The sequence below is a fragment of the Melanerpes formicivorus genome, unplaced genomic scaffold (assembly GCF_026170545.1).
Source record: "Melanerpes formicivorus ecotype bairdi unplaced genomic scaffold, bMelFor1.0.p_v2 SCAF_38, whole genome shotgun sequence".
NCBI classification, from domain to species: Eukaryota; Metazoa; Chordata; class Aves; order Piciformes; family Picidae; genus Melanerpes; species Melanerpes formicivorus.
Window position 1 is genome coordinate 3,348,056 of NW_027142390.1, and position 22,337 is coordinate 3,370,392.

General features: G+C 43.3%; 1 protein-coding gene across 5 annotated transcripts in view; it reads left to right on the top strand.

The window, feature by feature from the left end:
* The window catches only part of LOC137450885 (6-phosphofructo-2-kinase/fructose-2,6-bisphosphatase 4), a 64,092-nt gene that overhangs the window by 30,875 nt on the left and 10,880 nt on the right, over positions 1-22,337 (top strand). For all 5 annotated transcript variants that reach the window (XM_068157865.1, XM_068157867.1, XM_068157866.1 and 2 more), the window contains exons 3-13: positions 4,224-4,320; positions 6,744-6,810; positions 7,934-8,008; positions 8,865-8,921; positions 9,236-9,357; positions 11,224-11,431; positions 12,581-12,727; positions 13,315-13,419; positions 15,415-15,544; positions 16,657-16,719; positions 20,208-20,272. In XM_068157865.1, coding sequence (XP_068013966.1) covers positions 4,224-4,320; positions 6,744-6,810; positions 7,934-8,008; positions 8,865-8,921; positions 9,236-9,357; positions 11,224-11,431; positions 12,581-12,727; positions 13,315-13,419; positions 15,415-15,544; positions 16,657-16,719; positions 20,208-20,272 — 1,136 coding nt within the window. The remainder of the gene's footprint in view (positions 1-4,223; positions 4,321-6,743; positions 6,811-7,933; positions 8,009-8,864; positions 8,922-9,235; positions 9,358-11,223; positions 11,432-12,580; positions 12,728-13,314; positions 13,420-15,414; positions 15,545-16,656; positions 16,720-20,207; positions 20,273-22,337) is intronic.

The window sequence follows — 22,337 nt, forward strand, 5'->3', positions numbered from 1 at the left end:
CCAGGTAGGGGTTGCTCTTCTCCCAGGCAACCAGCACCAGAACAAGAGGATGCAATCTCAAGCTATGCCAGGGGAGGTTTAGGCTGGATGTTAGGAAGAAGTTCTTCATAGAGGAGTTATTGGCCATTGGAATGGGCTGCCCAGGGTGGTGGTGGAGTCCCCATCCCTGGAGGTGTTTAGGAAGAGCCTGGATGAGTCACTTGGTGCTATGGTTTAGTTGATTAGATGGTGCTGGGTGATAGGTTGGATTCGATGATCTCTGAGGTCTTTTCCAACCTGGTTAATTCTATTCTAATTAATTCCAGTTACATTTATGTATGTGTGATAAGTATATATGTCATTGTGTTGAGTGTTTTGCTATGTGAACCTTGAAGAGCAGAAATCTAGTATTGGACAACAAATACATCTGGCTCAGGCTTGCTGAATGTATTCCCAAATACAGTAAAATAGTACAGGTTGTCTGCTTCAGTTAGAGGAAAGCAGCACAGGAGAAAATATTCACCCTTGTGCTTAATACAAATTAATTAAAGCATTGCTGCCTGATTTTACAAAAATACAGAACATAAACCTACCATAGGAGTTTCCATCCTAGCTTGCTAGTTGTAGTTTATCTGTGCTGGAATAGGGTCATTTGGCATTTTCTTAGGAAATGTGATGGGTTGCGCCCATCCTGGAAGCAGGGTGGGGAGGGCTTGTGAGAGCATTGTCCTCCCTGCAGGAGGTTTTCCCCCTGGGAAACTAAATTAGTCTGTTCCACTCCCATTCCTTGTCCAGCAAGGCTATAAAAAGGAGGACACTGCAGCCATTAGCTCTCTTGGCCCCTGCCTTTTGCCTGGACAAGGACTGTCCCTGCTTCTCTGCCACGTGGGCCTCCATGCTACAGCCACGCCTTTGCAAAGGGCTGGTTTTGTATTTCATACTTCTTCTTTCCCATCCATCCTTGTTACTTACCCTTGTGAACCCTACCTGTTGTTGCTACATATATATATACTGTTTAAAGAAAATTATTTACTTTGCCACTTCCAAGCCAAATCCAAATTATTTCTTGGTGGATTTGCTCCTTTCCTTTCTTTTCCTCTCTATTGGGAAAGAGGAGGGGGGGGAGCAAGGGAGGGATTCTCAGCCTGGCCCCCATCTGAGCTCTTAGATCCAGTTAAGGGTCTTCCCATTGTTTTGTGTCATCAATTACTAAAGCTGAAATTGACTCAAAATAACTCACATGCTGAGGGAATAGGTGATACCTTGCCTGGTGCTTCCAGTTGCCTGGGGCTGAATCAATGCATGAGTATTGAGTAGCCCCAACATCTGTTACCCCTTGGCTCTTAATGTTTCAAAACTAGTGTGTGCTTAATCTACTAAATGTTCTTATTCTCTGAGCCAGATGGTTACAATTATGAGGTTACATAAACCAGAGAAAAGGCCATCTTTGCATGTAACATACGTAAAGCAAGCTGGAGAGTTCAGGAACAGAAGGTAGAGGTAAATATTCCAGGGTCGATGGTAGTTGAATCGTTGCAGCCTTTGGTTCTGTTTTTTCTTCCTTCCAAAATCCTCTGTTTAGAATGTGAAATGATGAAAAATACAAAGGACTTTTGTCTGGGCTTTTTGAAGGAAATGAGGTCAGTTAGATGCGTGAATAGAATTGTGTTGCAATGTAGTTTTTAGATACTAAACTCGGGGAAGCTTTCTGAATAGTTCTGGCTGTGTGGAGGTTGTGATAGCTGTTAGCTCTGTGAAACTTTTTCCACAGGGTGGATGCTGCTTATAAAGGCTGAAGATAGTCCCACTAGATAGCACGTTCTCCTTTTCCCTGTAGTGCCTTCCTGCAGTAGCTATTCTTTCTTATGCCATTCCTTATTTTGATTTTTAAAGAACCTTTGCCTGACAACACTGGCATTCTGAACTTCTCACACCTTTTGTTTTTCTTAGAAGGAACTGTCTTTTTGTGTAGGTAGTGTGGCCAGTGATCATCAGTCCTGTCACAGAATAACCCACCTTGTACTATAATCTGAGTTTTACTATCAGCCACACACAAAGCTGGGGTTGCTTAGCCCAGGGAAGAGGAGACTCAGGGGTGACCTTATTGCTCTCTACAACTACCTGAAGGGGGGTTGTAGACAGGCAGAGGTTGGTCTCTTCTCCCAGGCTACCAGAACAAGAGGACACAGTCTAAAGCTGTGCCAGAGGAGTGTAGGCTGGAGGTGAGGAGAAAGTTTTACACAGAGGGAGTGATTGCCCATTGGAATGGGCTGCCTGGGGAGTTGGTGGAGTCACTGTCATTGGAGGTGTTCAGAAGACTTGATAGGGTGCTTGGTTGCATGGTTTAGTTCATTAGGTGGTGTTGGATGATAGGTTGGACATGATGATCTTGAAGGTCTCTTTCAACCTGGTCTATTCTATTCTATCAAAACCTGACTTTTGGGGAGGATAAACAATACTTACTGCTTTATCCTCTGCCTCCAGTCCCAACAGCACTCTATGTGCAGCAGCTGATGGTTGAGCTCTTTTGTCCTGTGTCTCTTTTTCTCAGTTACAACTCAGCAATTGTCTGTTACTTCTCTCCTCTTTCCAGAAATGAAGTCTGGCTAGTAGTTACCCTTTGGCAACTTCTCAAACCGAATACTTCAGTTTGATCTAATGTTTTTCTAAGAAGTGCTTTGCAATTCACAGAGAAAATAAACAGGTTAGAAACAAATTAAACGTTAATTGTATTTCAAAGAGCTACTTTCAGAGCTGTGAACTGAAGGTAATTAGGGTACGGTGTCATTGTCTGCTGTGTGGCAAAACAGAGCTGCCTTGTCCTAATCCCACGTGCAGTGTTGTGACAGGTGTGTGGTTATCGACCATAGGGACCTTTGCCCAGGTAAGGAGTAGTTAAGTTTCCTTTGGCCGCTGTTGAAAGATCACAGTAAGATTAAATCCAACAAGTACTCTGATTATTTTACTGTTTGCTTTTTTGCAAGTGAAACATGTTTTTAAATAAATGGAGCAGGGGTTGTGAAGTAGAATGTGCTGATCCTTGATCCTCAGGAATAGAAATACTGGGGTAGAGTTACGGGGGAAAACAAATAATGATATCCACAACTTAAAATTCAAGTTGTGTTTATCGAAATCAAGACTGGCCAGTTTTATTTAGAGCTCTTCCTTGCTTAAGTAAGAGCTGAAAGTTTTGGGAGGTGCTCTGAGAATACTGCTTCACTGCACATACACAGAACATAAAGTGAGATGATTAGTAGTCCTTTGCAGGCTACTGAAATAGACTTCCAAGTACGTCTGTGAAGGAGGAAAAGTTCAGGCAAACTGCCAGACAGAGGCACACTGCTATGGCCAAGTGACTCCACTGAAGCTACCTTCAGCCCATATGCACTCTGGCCATTCCCATGATTTCACAGTATCACAGTATCGCCAAGGCTGGAAGAGACCTCGAGGATCATCGAGTCCAACCTGTCACCACAGACCCTTGACTAGACCATGGCACCAAGTGCCACATCCAATCCCCTCTTGAACACCTCCAGGGATGGAGACTCCACCACCTCCCCGGGCAGCACATTCCAATGGCTAATGACTCTCTTGGTGGAGAACTTCCTTCTCACCTCCAGCCTAAACTTCCCCTGGCACAGCTTGAGACTGTGTCCCCTTGTTCTGGTGCTGGTTGCCTGGGAGAAGAGACCAACCCCTTCCTGGCTACAACCACCTTTCAGTTAGTTGTAGAGGGCAATGAGGTCACCCCTGAGCCTCCTCTTCTCCAGGCTAAACAACCCCAGCTCCCTCAGCCTCTCCTCACAGGGCTGTGCTCAAGGCCTCTCCCCAGCCTTGTTGCCCTTCTCTGGACATGTTCAAGTGTTTCGATGTCCTTCTTAAACTGAGGGGCCCAGAACTGGACACAGGACTCTAGGTGTGGCCTAACCAATGCAGAGTACAGGGGCACAATGGCCTCCCTGCTGGCCACACTATTCCTAATGCAGGCCAGGATGCCATTTGCCTTCTTGGCCACCTGGGCACACTGCTGGCTCATGTTTAGGCAGCTGTCAATCAGCACCCCCAGGTCCCTCTCCGAAGGGAGATTTGTTGTTGTCTATATAGTTAAAACCAAGCAAACCTCCTAAAACACAAGCAGTATGATATGTTGACCGCACGCACGCTTGGTTTCAAAGCTGCCATAACTTTTGTCTGTTTGACATGACTATTGTTAGGTGCCACTAATACTGTTGTTTTCTTGGCAGAATTTAATGTGGGTCAGTACCGTCGAGATTTGGTGAAAAAGTATAAATCTTTTGAATTCTTCCTGCCTGACAATGAAGAAGGATTGAAAATCAGAAAGTAAGTCTTGATTGTGTTTGGCTACACAATGCTAATCATGTAAAAATGGTACCCTGTGTAGTTCGCTCTTAAAGACTGCTTTGAGTTGTATTTTTGTGTGCTCAAGATGACCCTTAAGAGACTGCAGTATGAATGACAAGGGAAAGAAGTTCTAGAGAAGGTGGATAAGTGATTTGTGTAGGCTGCTTAAAATTTGCTCTATTTGCTCCATCTCAAGCATCAAAACTGCAGAGAAGGTAAACATTTGATTCTTTCTCACCGTTCAGCAGGCTGTGACCGCTGTGACTCCTGCAGATATTCCTGGATACTCTCACTCAAGGCAGTTTTAATTAACAGTTGTTATTTTTCTTGCCTCTTTTTTTTTTCCTGGTAAGGTATCAGCTCAAAAATGTGACACTTTCTGCTAATTTCTAAAATGCTTTTGTGTGGCTCATAAAGAAATAAAACCCCACAAAACGAAACCACTGACTGCTTTCTGTTTTGGTTTATGTACTGGAATTCTTCATCTGAAGAACTTTGTCATTATCCATTCAAAAGAGCAGAAAGGAGGCACTGTTACTCTGTCACTGAAATTGGCTTTCTGGCCACCATGCAGGTGCTTCATGTAGTCACTCAGTGCACTGTCTCAAAAATGGCCATGTTTTGCTAATGCTATGCAAAGGAAGGTAAGGACCTTGCTTTTACACAGATGTGTGAACATCTGTGCCCAGATGAAGCACTTGAGTCTCCCTTCTTGTGTGGCAAGAGGCTGTGCTTTAATGTAAAGGAAAGACCTTGAGAATAAAAGATATATGAAGAGAAGGTCAGAGCAAGAGGGAATTGCCTCTTTTGTAAGGTCCCCTGTAAATCACGTCAAATGAACCTTGGTTTTCATCACTGTTCATTGTTGCCCTTAGTGTATTTGGGGAAACATTTAAGAATGTGCAGTATGAATTAAATGAGAACAGAAGATTTAGAGGAACACAAATGCAAATTTTTTAGGCTATTTAAAATGTGGTCTATTTTGTTCTTAAGTGCTTCAGCTCAAGCATCAAAAATGTCTGGACTTTCCTACTATCTGGGCTTCACTTTGAGGCTTTCCCACTGCTTGTCCACTTTCTCTTCCCTTTCCCCTTCAGTAGCATTGCTACTCTCCAGGGAGGAAAACCTGTGTAAGAACCCTTTAGGACTAAAGAGTAGATATGAGGTGCATTGTTCTTGCAAGCCACTGCCTTTGGCTTAGAGGTCCAGCCAAACCTTTTAACCTGCCTCTGTGTCACCTATCAGACTAAATGGTGAGCAATATAACATGAAATGGGCTGTGGGAGCTAATCTGCCTCGTTAGCAATGAGTAAACAGGGTTTATATTTATTTAGTGAAGATGTGACTGTTGATTCACAATTTCTAGCATCTATTAGCCATGCTAATGTGGAAATACTGTCAGGATTGAAAGGCCTTCATTTTATTAAGATAAAGCTGTGTGTGCAGAATATGGCAAGTGTATGAGGACAGTTACACATTTCAGTCTGGAAGTTAAACCAGAGAAGTAATGCATAGAAGGACTGTTGAAATGGACAGGTTTTCATGTTTTATACAAGAAAGACTGCACTTGGTGGAATTAAGTAAGGCTTTGTGCTACAAGTGACTAAATCATGTACAGTGGTAAGGTTGCCCTCCAGTATTACTTATGTGTTAGAAATCATAATAGACTTCGAAGATGATATCAGTGCTGGGGAAATAGGAAGGTTACAACTTTATTCTTATCCAGATTTAACACAAACATGAAGTGTTTGGGGACAGGTTTTTTGGTGTTTGTGTCCTCAAGGGTCTCCAGTGCCAACTACACTGAGCTGGTGACTACAGTGGGATGTTATTTTCACATCTCTCCCTAATATTTGAGCTCAGTTTTTCTTGCTCTGTGTTTTAGCAGATTATTTTTTTGGGCAAGCAATTTCTACGCAATACTTCAAAAGTGAAGTAGATTACTGAAAGATAGTTGTCTATCCATTTTAACTGACAAAAGATAAAAGCCTGAAGTTCATATTTGTTCCCTTCTTTAAGAATCAGATTAAGCCACAAATATCTAAGAATAGGTAATTGGGAAAAGAATGCAATTGCAGCAATGACTCAGCAATGTTAGATCAGTGAAAGTTTATCCTGGTCAGCAGTTGATAGGTGTTCTGTGGTGATGCATAGTTGTATCAGTTGCACAGAGAAGCACTGGACTGGCCTTTTTTTAGGCACATGGCCATGATCATGTTTCCTTGGTAGAGCTTGGTTGACCTCTGTTAGTTTTTTCCAATGTGTTCCTGCATGGCTAATTTAAAAATAGGCATTTTGAGAGAGATCATCTAACTTTTGCAGGATGCTGTGATTGGTGTGGAAGTGCATTAATAAAATGGCTTGAACTAGCATTTGAGTTTTGCTCTCTTTTCATTTTTAAGACAGTGTGCCTTAGCAGCGCTGAATGATGTCCGACAGTACCTCAGTGAAGAAAATGGGCATGTGGCTGTAAGTTTCTTGTTGAAGACGTGTTCTTGAGATGCTTCCCTACAAAGCAGTGCTTGTCTGCTGGATAATATGCAGCCTGAGCAATTCCAGTGCCTTTCACTATATTGGATTTTTTTTGTCTTTGAGAGTTGCAAGTTACATCTGCCTTGATGCTGCAGTGAAAGGAGCACTTAAGTTCAGGGTGGTGATACCATATTGTGGAACCACCTTTGTAATTTGAGAGAGTTAACTGAAGAGTAGGTAATGCTAAGAAAAACTTGCCTCTTCTCTCCACATTATATAATGCACTGTTAAACACATTTGTCTTGTGTGCACTTGGGTTTCTGTTTCATAGTCTTGTGTTTCAAGTGAAAGGTGAAGACTTACTGAACATGACTGAGTGTTGCTTGGCCGTTATGTTACTGGCATGAGAAATCTCTGAAGAAAGCAGGAAAATCTCAAGCAAATTGCTGCATAACTGAGTGTTTAATAATGGGATGCAACACATGAGCTCTTCAACTATTGATGTTGTGTATTCATAGTAATTTGCATTAACATTCTTTTCCTTAAGACCGCTGACAATACTCTGGTGGTTTCACTGACTAACCAGAGAAATGTATTAAAGTTCTGCTGGGGACATGAAGTAAACTTTATACTTTAGCAAACATCATACTTTGAACTCTGTGTTCAGAGTTAAATGTAAGTTCTTGGAAGAGCAGCTATATATATCTTGTCACTGGCAGTCTCCAGGTCTTTTAAAGTTTTACAGTTGCCTTTTGAATGACATATTGGTTACAGCGTGTTTCGTGTGTGGAATAACTCCACTAAAGTAATATGTCAGGAGGAAGATTCTGGCTTTTATTACGTGTTATGCTGAAATTCTGATTGTTGCTTTCAAATAGTGTTCTCTGAGCAGTGCTTTCAAAATAGTTTTTTACACATGATTTTCCAAATAACAATTAAAGTCGGAATGCCTGTTAGGTGTGTTGAGGTAGCAGGGTAGATGGAAGGGGAAGGGTTTTTATTGCTTCCCTTCCTGTTGAGTAACTGTGACTCCTTGTTTTTGTTGTGGCTAACGGTGCGTTGCACAGGCTACTGTGCTCGTTTAATTCCTTTGTCTCCTCCCATTGTTATTCATTCGTAGGTCTTTGATGCTACAAACACAACTCGAGAACGCAGAGAAACTATTTACAAGTTTGGTGAAGAAAATGGGTATAAGGTGAGCCAAAACCGAAGGAGTTCTGAGCTAACACCTGGACAACTAAGGCAGTGATAGTTTTGCCCTTATCTGTAGTCTGAGTTCAGTGCACCAGCGTAAGTCAACTCTTCCCTAGATGTTCAGTTGGTAGCACATTTTGTGTTCTCAAGCACTGTTTGTGATTAAAAGTCACCCAGTCCTTGTTTTTCTCACCTTTAATGTTTGTACTGTTAGGAGCTAATCTCTTTTATGCTCTGGCTGCAGGTCTGTCATCCTGGACCTGGAGTTCTGAATGTACTAACAGCAAGAACTATTTAAAAGATGGTTCTTGGTGCAGTTTGGATTTGTGCTGCAGAAACACGTAGGGAATTCTTAGTTCTGTACAAACAAAAAACTTCCTGTTGCTTTCAGCCTTCTGCTTAGGGTTGTTTTGCATTTAGCTGTTCTCCTGTAATCTTTTACTTGCTCTAAACTTGCATCTTCATAAACATGTGAGACAGCAAAACACAAACCTCTTTTGAAGTGAGGCTGCTCTGTTAGTTGGAAGACTTCTAAATTATTATTTCAGAAGCAGTAGTTACTGTTAGTGCTCCTGAACTGGTATCCTCTGTGTTTCTTTCTTTCTCTTCCATTCTATACTTTCTTGCTCCAGTATTTTTTCCACTTACAAGCATTGTTTGGGGAAACAATATAGAGCATGATGTCAGCAGTTCCTAATGAGAGAATCCTAAGTAAATGGGATGACATTTAACTTGTGGCTTCATTAAAAAGGGGAAATGGACTACATGCTGCTCATGATTGTTAGTCTTCAGAGATGTTTTAATATGTTCTCCTTCTTCCTTCCTTCTGTATATGTAACTCCCCACTTGGACTGAAGACTTTTTTTGTTGAATCAGTATGTGTAGATCCGGAGGTCATTGCTGCAAATATCGTGGTGAGTATAGGAAAGTTTGCTTTAAGTGCTCGAAGTCAAGAGGTTTAGAGGAGCTCATTAGTTTTAGAAGTGCATTGTAAGAGCTTCCAACAGCAAAAAAAACCTAGCTCCCTTTGATGGAACACTTCTGATTCATGTGTATCCCAGCTCAGAAGCTGCATTTCATGGAGACAGCTCTTTTTCGTTTGCATGTGTATTAATTAACTTCCAGAAAATGAGTTTTTATGTTGTGTTCTCCCCTTCCCTATTTCTTCAAACTTCCATTAAAAAGGGAAAGACACTTAAGTACTATTGTTGTGTATTTATTTAAACAGCAAGTGAAGCTGGGTAGTCCTGACTATGTTGATTGTAGTAACGATGAAGCAACAGAAGACTTCATGAAAAGAATAGAGTGCTACAAGAACTCATATGAGACATTAGATGAAACTTTTGACAAGTAAGTGAAGAGATATTGGTCTCAACAGGGTTATTTAAAAATGCTTCATTAGGGGACAGAATGCCCTCATTGGGGGTTAGTGTTTTCCAGTCTTATTTTCTTGATGGCTTGAGCTTTCTTTCCTCTAGCAAGTCAGAGTTGACTCTGGGATGTAGCCTGGAAACTTGCTTGAGGGGACAAAAGACTGAAGAGTCTACTCTGGGACAAAGTTCTTGTTTATTTTCCTACTTAAGAGAATGCTATGATTCTTCTGGGTTAGAACCAGTATTTAGAAATAATTCCAGTCTTGCTGTAGTGGTTGGTTGTCACTTTTGGTTTTGAGTATGTTAAGACATCCTGTGTGATGTGTAAGCATAACTTTACTTGCTGACGTGTCTAAGATTAATTTTGATTGCACCAGTCTTAAAAATGTGACTTCTAAATGTATTTTCATGTGCTGGCAAATTATCCTGCAGGGGCAGGGCTGTGAGAAACTGTCTTAGCCAGACAGTTTGCCCAAATCATTCATCTGTTTTTCGTTCACTTTCAGCACTTGCATGTAAGGTAGGGGTGAACCGTGTGAGGAGGAGCCCTGTTTCTCTTGCTACCTGCCAGGGTTTCAGTGTGGGCTTTTGAGCTGCACTCATTCCAAGTGCTCCTGATTTGTCTCAGGACCAGTGCTACAGAGAAGGGTTTTAATGAGCGTAAGCAGCGTGAAGCTAGTTCAATCAGATCAGTTCATGCATGTAACCTCTGTGATGGACCTAATGGTTGTGCTGGGTGAAATAGTATTGATTAACTCCAAAGAACACTATCAGAGATGAGGTGATGATGCTTGCTTCTCATCACCTCCATTTGGTGTTGGTATAACCCTTCTTATTTTATTGTGGCGTGATGCCTCAAGTGCTAGAAAACAGGAGTGGTTATTTGCAGCTTAGTAGACTTTTTTAACCTCCTTTATAACTTGATGCTACTCTGAAGTGAGTGCTCAGATGAGAAAGAATAAGCAGGGAAAACTGAAATTATAACCTCCCTGATGCTGAGAGAAGGTAGTGGTGGGCAAATTACAGTTCTGTTAGTGAGTAAATGAGAGAATGGTCAAAGAAAAAGCCTTTCTTTATTCTAGTCGCTGGTCCATCTGATGCTGTTGTTTGTCTGGGAGGGTCAACTGAGATGGGTAGGAAGTGATCTTTTGGCTTCAGAGGGTAATCAGACAGGTATTTGCTGTGGGGGAGGTGTTTTTAACCTGCAGAAATACCTCTGGTATCATAACAGATCACACAGTATCAAGCTGAGCCAGGGGAGGTTTAGACTCAAGGTGAGGAGAAAGTTCTTCACTGAGCAAGTCGTTCATCATTGGAATGTGCTGCCCAGGGAGGTGGTGGAGTCACCGTCCCTGGAGGCGTTCAAGAGGGGATTGGACGTGGCACTTGGTGCCCATGGTCTAGTCATGAGGTCTGTGTTGATAGGTTGGACTTGATGATCTTTGAGGTCTCTTCCAACTTTAGTTATACTGTGATACTGTGAAAATACCTGGTTATCTTACTGCAGCTGCCACAGCTGAGTGACTCCACTGAATCCGCTGTGTTTTTCCAAGAATAGGATTTGGATTTGAGAGCCAAAGTGCAAGTAAAGGAAACGGAAAAAGTGATGTGACCAGATTAGATGTGAAAGGAATAGAGTTCATCCTGTACTGTTGGAGAATTGCTTTGTTTCTTGGGACTCATGCATATTTCATGGGTAATAGAGGGTTTGTTTACCGCTTTGGTTTGTTGCCCCTTTGGTTTAAAATGAGAGAGAGGATGTCAAGACCGTGGGACACGCTAGTAGGAACGGAGTGGAATATGACACTGTTGGGTTTTTTGTTTGTTTGTTTGTTCCTGAAAGGGATCTTTCTTACATTAAAATTATGGATGTTGGAAGGAGTTACCTTGTGAACAGAGTCATGGATCACATTCAGAGCCGGATTGTCTACTACCTCATGAACATCCACGTGACTCCTCGGTCAATCTACCTCTGCCGACACGGAGAAAGTGAACTCAATCTGAAAGGGAGAATAGGAGGAGATCCTGGACTGTCTGTCAGGGGGAAAGAAGTAGGTACCTGTTGAATGAGTGTGGCTGGGACCTGTGTGTGTGTCTCTGTGTGTGTGCAGTTTGTACTGTGTAATTACAGCCTTTTTCCTCTACAGCCTTTTCTCTTAACGTGTTTAAGAAGGATTTTTGTACTTGTGTATATGAGTAGTGAAAGCTGGGTGCACACACTGTGTGCTGATTTGGTACCTGCTCCTTTGTCTGCCTGTCAGTGTGTTGGTGATTAAAATTCTTTTTTAACCTAGAGCACAAAGCAGTTGTCAAGAGGGTGTTATTTTGTGAACTGTATTCTTGCAAAATCTTGACATGTTGGAGAATTGGGAAGGTTCACAAGTTAAAAGCTGCAAGGGGAGGTGATCCTCCCCCTCTACTCAGCTCTTGTGAGACCCCACCTGGAGTACTGCCTCCAGTTCTGGAGCCCCTATTACAATAGGGATATGGACATACTGGAAGGTGTCCAGAGAAGGGCCACAAGGATGATCAGAGGGCTGGAGCACCTCTCCTATGAGGACAGACTGAAGGAGTTGGGGCTGTTCAGTCTGCAGAAGAGAAGGCTCCAAGGTGACCTAATTGTGGCCTTCCAGTATCTGAAGGAGGCCTACAGGAAGGCTGGGGAGGGACTGCTCAGGATCTCAGGTAGTGATAGGACTAGGGGGAATGGAATGAAGCTGGAGGTGGGGAGATTCAGGCTGGATGTGAGGAGGAAGTTTTTCACCATCAGAGTGGTGAAACCCTGGAATGGGTTGTGCAGGGAGGTGGTTGAGGCCCCATCCCTGGAGGTGTTTAAGCCCAGGCTGGCTGAGGCTCTGGCCAGGCTGCTCTAGTGTGGGGTGTCCCTGCCCATGGCAGGAGGGTTGGAACTAGATGATCCTTGTGGTCCCTTCCAACCCTGACTGATACTATGATACTATGAAAGGAGGATTCCTGGAGGTAAAGATAGGAACTGCAGAGAACTCTCATATTCCTTGCAGCCCTGTCCTTCCTTCTGTCCCTCTTGATTTAATGGAACATGTTGTATTTCTTAGCACAATCTTCAGCAGAGCTTTTTGGAGAAGTTATAATGGGTTTACAGAGGCTGGAGCCTGTGTTCCACACCAAACACCGTTATCTCTGAGCCCTCATCCAGCATCTCATGTTTGCTTTTTTTTCAGTTTGCCAAAACTTTGGCACAATTTATTAACGAGCAAAATATCAAAGATCTGAAAGTTTGGACCAGCCAGATGAAAAGGACGATTCAGACTGCAGAAGCCTTGGGAGTGCCTTATGAGCAGTGGAAGGTTTTGAACGAGATAGATGCAGTAAGTGTTTCTTTTCCAAATTTCTGATGAGTTGCTTTGTTTGCTAAGGATGAAGGAAGTGACTTAATTTTGTAGTGATACAACCTTTATGGAATATCAAGTGATAGAAGCTGGTTCTGGAGGCTGGAAAATGGTCATTAACTCCTGTTAACAGGGCTACCTGTTTTGCCATAGTTGCTTTGTCTTTGCCAGTAAAACATTCCTCTGTAGAAACCACTGTGCTATGACATTGGAAAGAAATTTTTGGTAGGTGGGAGTGGCTGGGAGGTATTTTGGTGGGTGTGCACATTCCAGCTGTGCGTGTAAGATACGTAAGCAGGTGCAATAGGTGAAGTGTCATTTTACTCAGTGGCCTTGCTTGACTATCTATGTGACTTCACTTACCTAGGGATTTAATGCCTCCCCCTAACCACATCCAAATCCAGCTGAGTGTCCTGTCTGTCATGCTTGACAATTTTGACTTTGAGTGTCAAAGTAACAAAATGCAGTTGTTGAAGGTTATTTATATGTGGGTTTTTTTGACAGTGATACCTACTTTTGGCATTAGTGGAAACACATGGTGTTTAATTGTTTTTTATCACCTCTAGGGAGTGTGTGAAGAAATGACATATGAAGAAATACAGGAAAATTATCCACTTGAATTTGCACTAAGAGACCAGGACAAATACAGATACAGATACCCTAAAGGAGAGGTATGCTGGTTTTGATGCCTTACAATGAAGGGCTTCCTTGGCTTCTTGAATACATGCATGCTGGCTTTGTGAAAGAGAATAGTAATTTAAAAGTGGATTAAAAAGTTGTTCCTTTCTCCAGGGGAAGGCACATAGGGTATTGGCAAGGGTTGAGCCCAGAATACTTAGTTTGATATACTTAGCCTACAGGAAGGCTGGGGAAGGACTTCTCAGGATCTCAGGTAGTGACAGGACTAGGGGGAATGGAATGAAGCTGGAGGTGGGGAGATTCAGGCTAGATGTGAGGAGGAGGTTCTTCACCATGAGAGTGGTGAAACCCTGGAATGTGTTGTCCAGGGAGGTGGTCGAGGCCCTGTCCCTGGAGGTGTTTAAGAGCAGGCTGGATGAGGCTCTGGCCAGCCTGATGTAGTGTGGGGTGTCCCTGCCCATGGCAGGGGGGTTGGAACTAGATGATCCATGTGGTCCCTTCCAACCCTGAATGAAACTATGAAACTATGATTTAGGGCTTGAAAAATAAACAATGGATTTGGAGAAGCAGTTGAGGGCTTTGATCTCATGGGCAGCCTTTCTATGCTGGTCTTGCAGGAAGAATGATTGCAAGGCTCAAAACTGTTTCATATACAAGCATGGTGCCAGGGTTGCCTTTTTCTGTATTTTATCTGTTTTGTTCTGATTTTGATGCTGTAGATGACTGTTCTGCATGCAGTTCTAGCTGAAATGTTAGGGAACTCTGCAGCCACATTGATCTTTCACTTGAATAAACTCCTTGCCTCTGGGAAAACAACTTGCTGACAGCTTTTCCAAAGCAAACCCATTACAGCACAGCAATTACCAGATGGTCACAGGGCCTGGCTCTGGGTGCTGAAGGCTGAGAATTGAGGGCAGCAGGGTGGAGGAGTAATTGGGCCATCTGCTCTCTGCTGTTTGTGTCAGGAGGAAGCGGAGCTCTGAGGTCCCCTTTCCTCAGCAGTGAAGAGTAATCACTGTGGGAAGGGCAGCTTGCAGTAAGAGCAGTGTTCTTGTGGGTGTGCACCCCTCCTGCTAATGAGGCAGTCGTGAAACTGCACAGTTCTCCTAATTCGTTTTGAACAAGGAGTGGTTGTTTTTGAGACTGATGATATCCTCTAGGATAGCGACAAACATTTCTGACTCCTTCATTGCCTTGGGGTGGTTAGTTGAGCTCAATTGTTTGTAAGAAGCAGTTTCTCTAACAGTCATGGCTTTGCCCAGCCTTGCTGGAGGCCACTGGGTTTCTCTTGCCAAGGTCTGAACCAGTCATGCCACGTCCCAATGGGGCTGCCCCCATGCCTGCCCCAGGACCAGGGTGGAGGCTTTCTGCCATGGTCATTCCTGGCCTTGCTAGGTGATCTGCTGTGTTCTGTGTGCACAGCGCATTGCACATCCTGTCCTCACTGTGTATGTGGAAATGTACTTCAGCAGGCATGGGTGGTAGTCCTGCTCTTGACCTCAGCAGCAGCTTTGCTGTGTGCACGTGGTGCAGAACAGTTTGCTTTGTGACTTGGGTGGCATGGTGGCTACCATCAGGAGGCCATAGTTTGTTCTCAAAGGGCAGCCTGAACAAGACAGGCTCTGTGAACTCTGTACGCTGAGTGCAGGCTGGGCTTCCACATTTTTGCTTGCAACAGAGAGCTGTTTGAAGATGAGGTATGGAAAATAAAGTGCAAGACTTAACCTGTCCATTTTGCAGGTGCTGTAAATCAAATTCTAGAGGTTTTGTGGAACTGCTCCATCATTAGTGACCAATTTAATAAAGCTTTTCTGAGAGGGGGATTTGATTTGTTATATAAATGCTTGTTGGTAGTCTGGAAGACCTGAACTGTGTTCTTAATTGAAGGAAAACTCTTACTACAATATCTTTGTGCACTATTACAATATGTAGAAAGTTACTAATATGAAAGATCCACTGTGTATGTGTAATGCTGTTCAAAGAGTTTCCCCTTTCTGATGTGCTGTCTATTTCTCCTCCCCACCCAGTCCTATGAAGATCTTGTTCAGAGACTGGAGCCAGTAATTATGGAACTTGAAAGGCAGGAAAATGTGCTTGTCATATGTCACCAAGCTGTCATGCGATGTTTGCTCGCTTACTTTCTTGACAAGCCTGCAGGTAAGTTGTCCTTGATACTTCACCAATGGCCTGGTTTTTCAAGGCTTACTGATTAAGGTTCCAAAGAGTAAATTCATAGTATCGGTCAGGGTTGGAAGGGATCACAAGGATCATCTAGTTCCAACCCCCCTGCCATGGGCAGGGACACCCCACACTAGAGCAGGCTGGCCAGAGTCTCATCCAGCCTGGTCTTAAACACCTCCCTGGACAACACCTCAACCACCTCCCTGGACAACCCATTCCAGGGTTTCACCACTCTCATGGTGAAGAACCTCCTCCTCACATCCAGCCTGAATCTCCCCACCTCCAGCTTCATTCCATTCCCCCTAGTTCTATCACTCCCTGAGATCCTGAGCAGTCCCTCCCCAGCCTTCCTGTAGGCCCCCTTCAGATACTGGAAGGCCACAATGAGGTCACCTTGGAGTCTTCTCGTCTTCAGACTGAACAGCCCCAACTCCTTCAGTTTGACCCCATAGGAGAGGTGCTCCAGCCCTCTGCTCATCCTCGTGGCCCTTCTCTGGACACGTTCCAGCACCTCCATATTCCTCTTGTAATAGGGGCTCCAGAACTGGATGCAGTACTCCAGGTGGAGTCTCCCCAGAGCTGAGTAGAGGGGGAGGTTCACCTCCCTTGACCTGCTGGCCACACTTCTCTTGATGCAGCCCAGGATCTGATTGGCTTTGCGGGCTGCAAGTGCACACTGAGAGCTCATGTTGAGCTTCTCGTCCACCAGCACCCCCAAGTCTCTCTCCTCAGGGCTACTTTCCAGCCAGTCACTGCCCAGAATGTATTTGTGCCTGGGATTGCCTCGACAGTTTCCTTTACTACCAGAGGGTGGTTGTGCTAGGCAAGTACACAAGTATCACTTTTTTCTATTTGACCCAGGCATGAAACTTGGTAGTTGGTATTTATTGATCTGCTTGCTCCACACCACAAATACTGTAACGTATGGGCATTGCTCTGTTTGAATAACATTTCTGTTGCATGCTTGGGAAAGAAGTAGTTAAGCTGTCAGCTATAAAGACATTTAAGTGGTTGACCTGTAATGGAATAGGAAAGTTGCTGTCCTTGTAAAGTGGTTTTCATATAAAATTTGTGGTTTGACTCCTCAGAACAACTGCCTTACCTGAAGTGCCCGCTGCATACTGTCTTAAAGCTAACCCCGGTGGCTTACGGTAGGTAGTATGAAGTATCTCTAATGTGTGTCTGACTATGTTGTCTGTGTCATCAGTACAGCTTGTGAAGCATTTAAATCCAACCACATTTTTAATTTGCTTTGTTTAAAAGCAGAATGGGACAGTTGGGTTTGATTATTGCACGTGTTCCCTTACAGCTTGGGCAGCATCCCTGAATCCTTTGGTTTACAGTTGCTTTGTGTTATACCGGAGAATGCATCTACGTTAGCAAAGCCCTGAACCTACCACTGGCTGTAGCTGCTGGTGGACAGATTTCTTTTGCACTCACTTCATACACTGTTACACTAATTCTTCTGGCAAACCCATTTACACAAGTCTGGCACAGTGAGGTCTCAGTTTTTATTGTTATGTTTGAGTGTATTGCCTTTTAGAAGATAGGCAAATCTACACATAAATGTAGATTAATCATCGTACAAAGGGTGTTTCCCTTACCCTTAAATAACTTTGTTCTTCTGAAGTATTTTGTCATGGACCTTTACACTGCCACATGAACTGAGTTTGGTGGTTGTTGTTGTTGGCATTCGTTTATCAGCAGCTACTGGCAGTGCTCAGCTTGGGAGCTGTAACTCCTTGCTGGCTTCTGGAGTGTGGGCTGTGGCTTGCAGCTTGGGGGGTACCTGGCTTTGAGGCTGATTGTTAGTGAAGTTTTGTGTGTTTCAACCTCAGCTTAACACGTGCCTGCTCTTAATTATCTTTTAAATGATGGCTTAATTATCTCTTCTGTTACCTCATCACCCTTCAGAAGATGTTTTCTAAACAAAGAGAAGAACTATCTGCGCAGCTTACCAGGAAGTGGATTGTCAAAAAGTATTGCTCGAGTTCTTAATGCAAAGCTGCCTTTGGTTAACAGCTTTGAAAAGCAGCATTCTAGGCTTGTACTGTATTTATTTTGAGTTTCAAATGACTTTGAGACAAGTAGCTAACTGTTGCACTGGGAAATCTGTTCAAAGAGATTTTTTTGGCACGTTAATAGCCTTGTCCTAGAGCAAGTTATCAACTGTCTGGGCTTTGGTGACATCTGGTGTTCCTAGCCTTGCATGACAGGCTGGAGACTTGGAACAATTAAAACTCCTTTGGTTTCTTGGGGTTTTGTTTGGTTGGTTTTTGGAAAGTGGTTTCTTTTTAATCCCTGGTCCCAGCCTGTTCCCACAGAAATTTTTTGGTGGTTGTTTTGGGGTTGGTTTTTATTGGCTGTTTTGGGGCTTACTGGGGGGGGGTTGGTTTTGTTTGCTGGTGGTTTGATTTTTTTCTTAGCAGGTAGTTGGGTAACTCTTCATAAATCTTAAGGAGGCCTGGATGTTTGCAGTGTTTACTTGCACTAAATCAGGAAGGGAAAGAAGTAATATAAAATATTGTCCTTGCCCTTTCCAGTATTTTCTTCAGTGGAAGAGTTGCCATTGTGGGGTTTTAAAGTGTTTTATAGGTATGTCTGACCTGCACATTTCAGTCTGCTTTTTGGAGTCTGACACAAGGCACACAGGCTATGGAGGCTTTTCATACAGTAACAACCTATAGGATAATTTCAGGCTGTTCTGTCAGTTTGCTCAGTGAGGCAGGATGTAGAATCAAACAGAGTGTGTTTAATACCTTCCAGCTAATCCTGTTCTGGGAGAACTCCTCCCCTAGGGGTTTGCGCTTCCTGGTGGTTGAAGCTGGGATCATTCCCATCCTACAGATCTGATCTTTAGCAGGGGAACATCTGTAACAGCCTGACAGCTGGAATGGGATAAACTAACTGCTTAGCCAACAGTCGTGTAGTGGTGGTCTGTGTGGGAGCACACAGGAAAGAGAATCTGCTTGGTGCTGTAGGTATGAGCTTGGACCTTGGCAATTACAAATGAGCTGGGGATGTGCACACTGTAATTACTGTGGAGTAACTCATGTCCCTTGAGTTTATATTTAGAGCTTTTCATGCAATCACTTTTCTAGGGCTTAAACTCAGCTGGCAGTAGGGACTAAGAGGTCTCTGTGGAAGTATTTGCTGTGTAACCAGTTGTTGGTAATGGCTAGCATCAGGAATCAGAGCTTGGTTGTGCTTGGTCCCAGGGACTGCAAATTGATCTGTGAACAGAAGGATGATGACCAGGGTAGTCTTCCCATGGGAGATGTAGCCTTTCTCGCCTTAAAATCTGTTTTCTGCCTGTTTCTCTTGAATGCTGGCTCCCATTCAGTGTTTGCTCACAGGGTTCATGACAAATGGGGTTTCTCAGGGAAGGCAAATGTTTGCCTTGCTAATTTACATGATGGGTTTGGTGGTGGGATTTTTTCCTTTGGTTTAGTAGCTTGGTTGGTTTGGGTTCTTTTGAAGTGCAGTGGCTTTCTAAGAAAATACTGAAATTGCCTTTGTGCCTTGTAATGATTCTGTGGAGTGTGTTACAACTAGGAAATAAGTGAGCAGAAAAATCTAAACCACTTGTGATAGAAGATAAATGTTGTGGTATGTCAGGAATTTGGCTATTAATGATTTTAAGGCAGTGGTAGCATGTAAAAACTGTGTTCATGTGAGATAAGGCAGTACTTGGCCATCAGATATTGCTGAAAATGATGTGGCCACAGGGTATCGAAGTGGCTATAATTCTATAAGTGAGTTTATGCTGTTTGATTAATAGCAATTAGCAATAGCATTAATAGGATAATAGTTACTCTGTTTAATTTGTCTTGCTTTTCTGGAGTTCTCTGGTTTGGGGTGAAAAGGGAGCTGGGGTTGCTTAGCCTGGAGAAGAGGAGGCTTAGAGGAGACCTTATTGCTGTCTACACCTACCTGGAGGGAGGTTGTAGCCAGGGGGTTGGTCTCTTCTCCCAGGCAACCAGCACCAGAACAAGGGGACACAGTCTCAAGCTGTGCCAGGGGAGGTTTAGGCTGGGTGTTAGGAAGAAGTTCTTCATAGAAGGAGTGATTGGCCATTGGAATGGACTGCCCAGGGAGGTGGTGGAGTCACCATCACTGGAGGTGTTCAGGAAGTGACTGGATGGGGTGCTTGGTGCCATGGTTTAGTTGATTAGTTGGTGTTGGACTCAATGATCTCAAAGGTCTTTTCCAACCTGGTTAATTCTATTCTATCCTAAGGAGAAGTTCCTTTTCACAAGTCACTTTTAACGTTCCATTTATCTGGGGATTAAAACTTTTGCATACACAGAGGATGTTTAAAACCAAAAAAACTCACAGAAAAAAAAAAAAAAAAGAAGAGATTTATGACTGAATGTTGAGGTTCATGTCTGGAAAATGAGAGTTTGTTTTGGAGACAGTGAAGATAATGTGAGAACAGGAGATGGATTGTCAGACTGAGAGTAATGTTCACCCTGGTGGACTGGATCCATTTCAATAGCTTTAGCTATTCAGAATTTAGGCAGTCTAGTATGTATCAGAAGGGTGGTTAACCTTCACCCACTCAAAATTAGGTTGCTTCTTTGCTGTAACATCATTTTTAAAGCCAACCAGTTCTAACAATGTGTTTTTCTATCAACAGGATGTAAAGTAGAATCTATATTTCTGAATGTTGAAGCTGTGAACACACACAGAGATAAACCTGAGGTAAGAACACTTTTCAAGGTGGAGAACTTGATGTAATGGACTGCCTGAGCTGGTTTCCACTCTCCTTGTGCTTAGCAAGCATTTGATAACTTAGCTGAGCCTATTGAATTTTACATACCAAGCTTTCCTACTTGTTTTCTGCTGGGGGGAGGTGGAAATCCTTTTCATGGATCAAATTGATCCTACATAAGAGCTCGAGCTAGAGTAGTTCATCTTCAAAACATTCATGGGTACTTAAAGATACTGTGTGAAACTGAAATCTCTGCTGGAGCCAGGCTCTTCTCAGTGGTGACCAATGACAGGACAAGGGGCAATGGGTGGAAGTAGAGGCATAGGAAGCTTCATGTAAGTATGAGGAAGAATTTGTTTCACTGTGAGGATGATAGAGCACTGGAACAGGCTGCCCAGGGAGGTTCTGGAGTCTTCCTCTCTGGAGATACTCAAAACTCACCTGGCTGCATTTGTGTGTAATCTGGTGTAGGTGATCCTGCTCTGGCAGCAGGGGTGGGACTGGGTGATCTTTCAAGGTCCCTTCCAGCCCCTGAAATTCTGTGATTCTGTTTAAAGTTCTACCAGGCCTTGGCATTCATCAGAAGTAGGCTGTAGTTAAAAAAGGATCTTGTTATGAATGCCATGATTGCTTGGGAGAGTGCAAATAATGGAATTACTAGCTTTTTCATCATTGTGATCATTGCTATGTGACAAAGAGGAGGAATTGATGATGCCACCTATGTTTTAAGGCAAAGCTGGAAGGCAAGGCTAGATCTGGGGATACTGCAGCAGAACAACTGGGGAAAGGGAATGCAGTGTGTGGCTCCATACTCTCCCTGTGCCAGGCACAGAGTTCTGTGTGCTCCAAAGTGACCTGAGGTTGATTATGCTGCTCAGACACAGCTCTTCTTTGCTGCTTTGTGGAAGTTACAGAAAATGTGTCATAATTGAAAAGTTCTGGTTCCCTTGCAGGTCCTCATGATATGGCACTGGGTATGGCACTCATTCCCTGCTGGGCTTGTGAGCTGTGCCTACTGTGAATTCAGAGTCAGTTTGCTAATGTGAGGAACAAGGGCTGTTTGTGGTGTCTGTCAGAATGATGGTTTATGGTGAAAAGGAATACAGTGATACATGTGGTTTGGTGTCTGTATTCAGTAATGCATGTGACACAAAATGCCTGACTTACATGAGGCATTTGTGGCAGCTGAGCAGGATTCATGCTGGTGGGGTCTGCAGAGGAGCTTGTTTTAAACTGTCTTGGGCATTCTGAAAATACTGACTTCTGGCCCTTTTTTAGCTGGGCCATTTTCTAACATAGAACTCTAGTATAGATTTCCCCTCTCATCCCCTTTCTCCTTTGTCATTCTGCTTTACCACTTTTGCACCCTAGTTTGGTTTAAGTGTAGGAAATGCATTCTGATTTCATGGTGCCTGAAAGCTGTTGGAGAAGCATGGTGGAAAATAAAGGAAGATGTCTTAGGGCAGGTGTTACATTATCCATGTTAAATAATGTCTGTAATTGAACAAGTTTAGTTCAGGTGATGAAATACTGGTGTTAAAGTTACAGCTTGCTGAAGGGTCTTGGGAATTGTGCTTGGAAACACCACTTCTCTATCTGAAGATATTTTGAGGAGAAAGCTCTGCCTGAATCACCAAGTGACTCTTCACATGGCCTGCTAGCAATATGGCCATGCTGATGTTGATGTGGGGTGGCTGTTATTTTGGGTGCATGTAGAGTTGCATTGCAGTGGACACAAAGATACAAAGCTGTTCAGTTTGAACAGAAAGAAAGTTAATGAATTAAGAAAAAAAGAGCAGAAGCATTTTGATTAAAAGCCCCTCAAACCCTCTTCCCTCTCTGCTCCCAAAGAAACTCTGACCAGTGAAGTATGGGTGATGATACACTGTACATTTAATAAGGCTGAATGAAGAGCTAAGTTGATTGTGTCTGCTTTTAAATGCTGCTGCTCAGAGGACTGTGAACATTTCAAAAGCTTTCATTCACATCACCTACAAAAATGTTAATTACTTCTGTAAAATTAACTTTGCAAATAGCCTATTGAAGTCGAAGTGT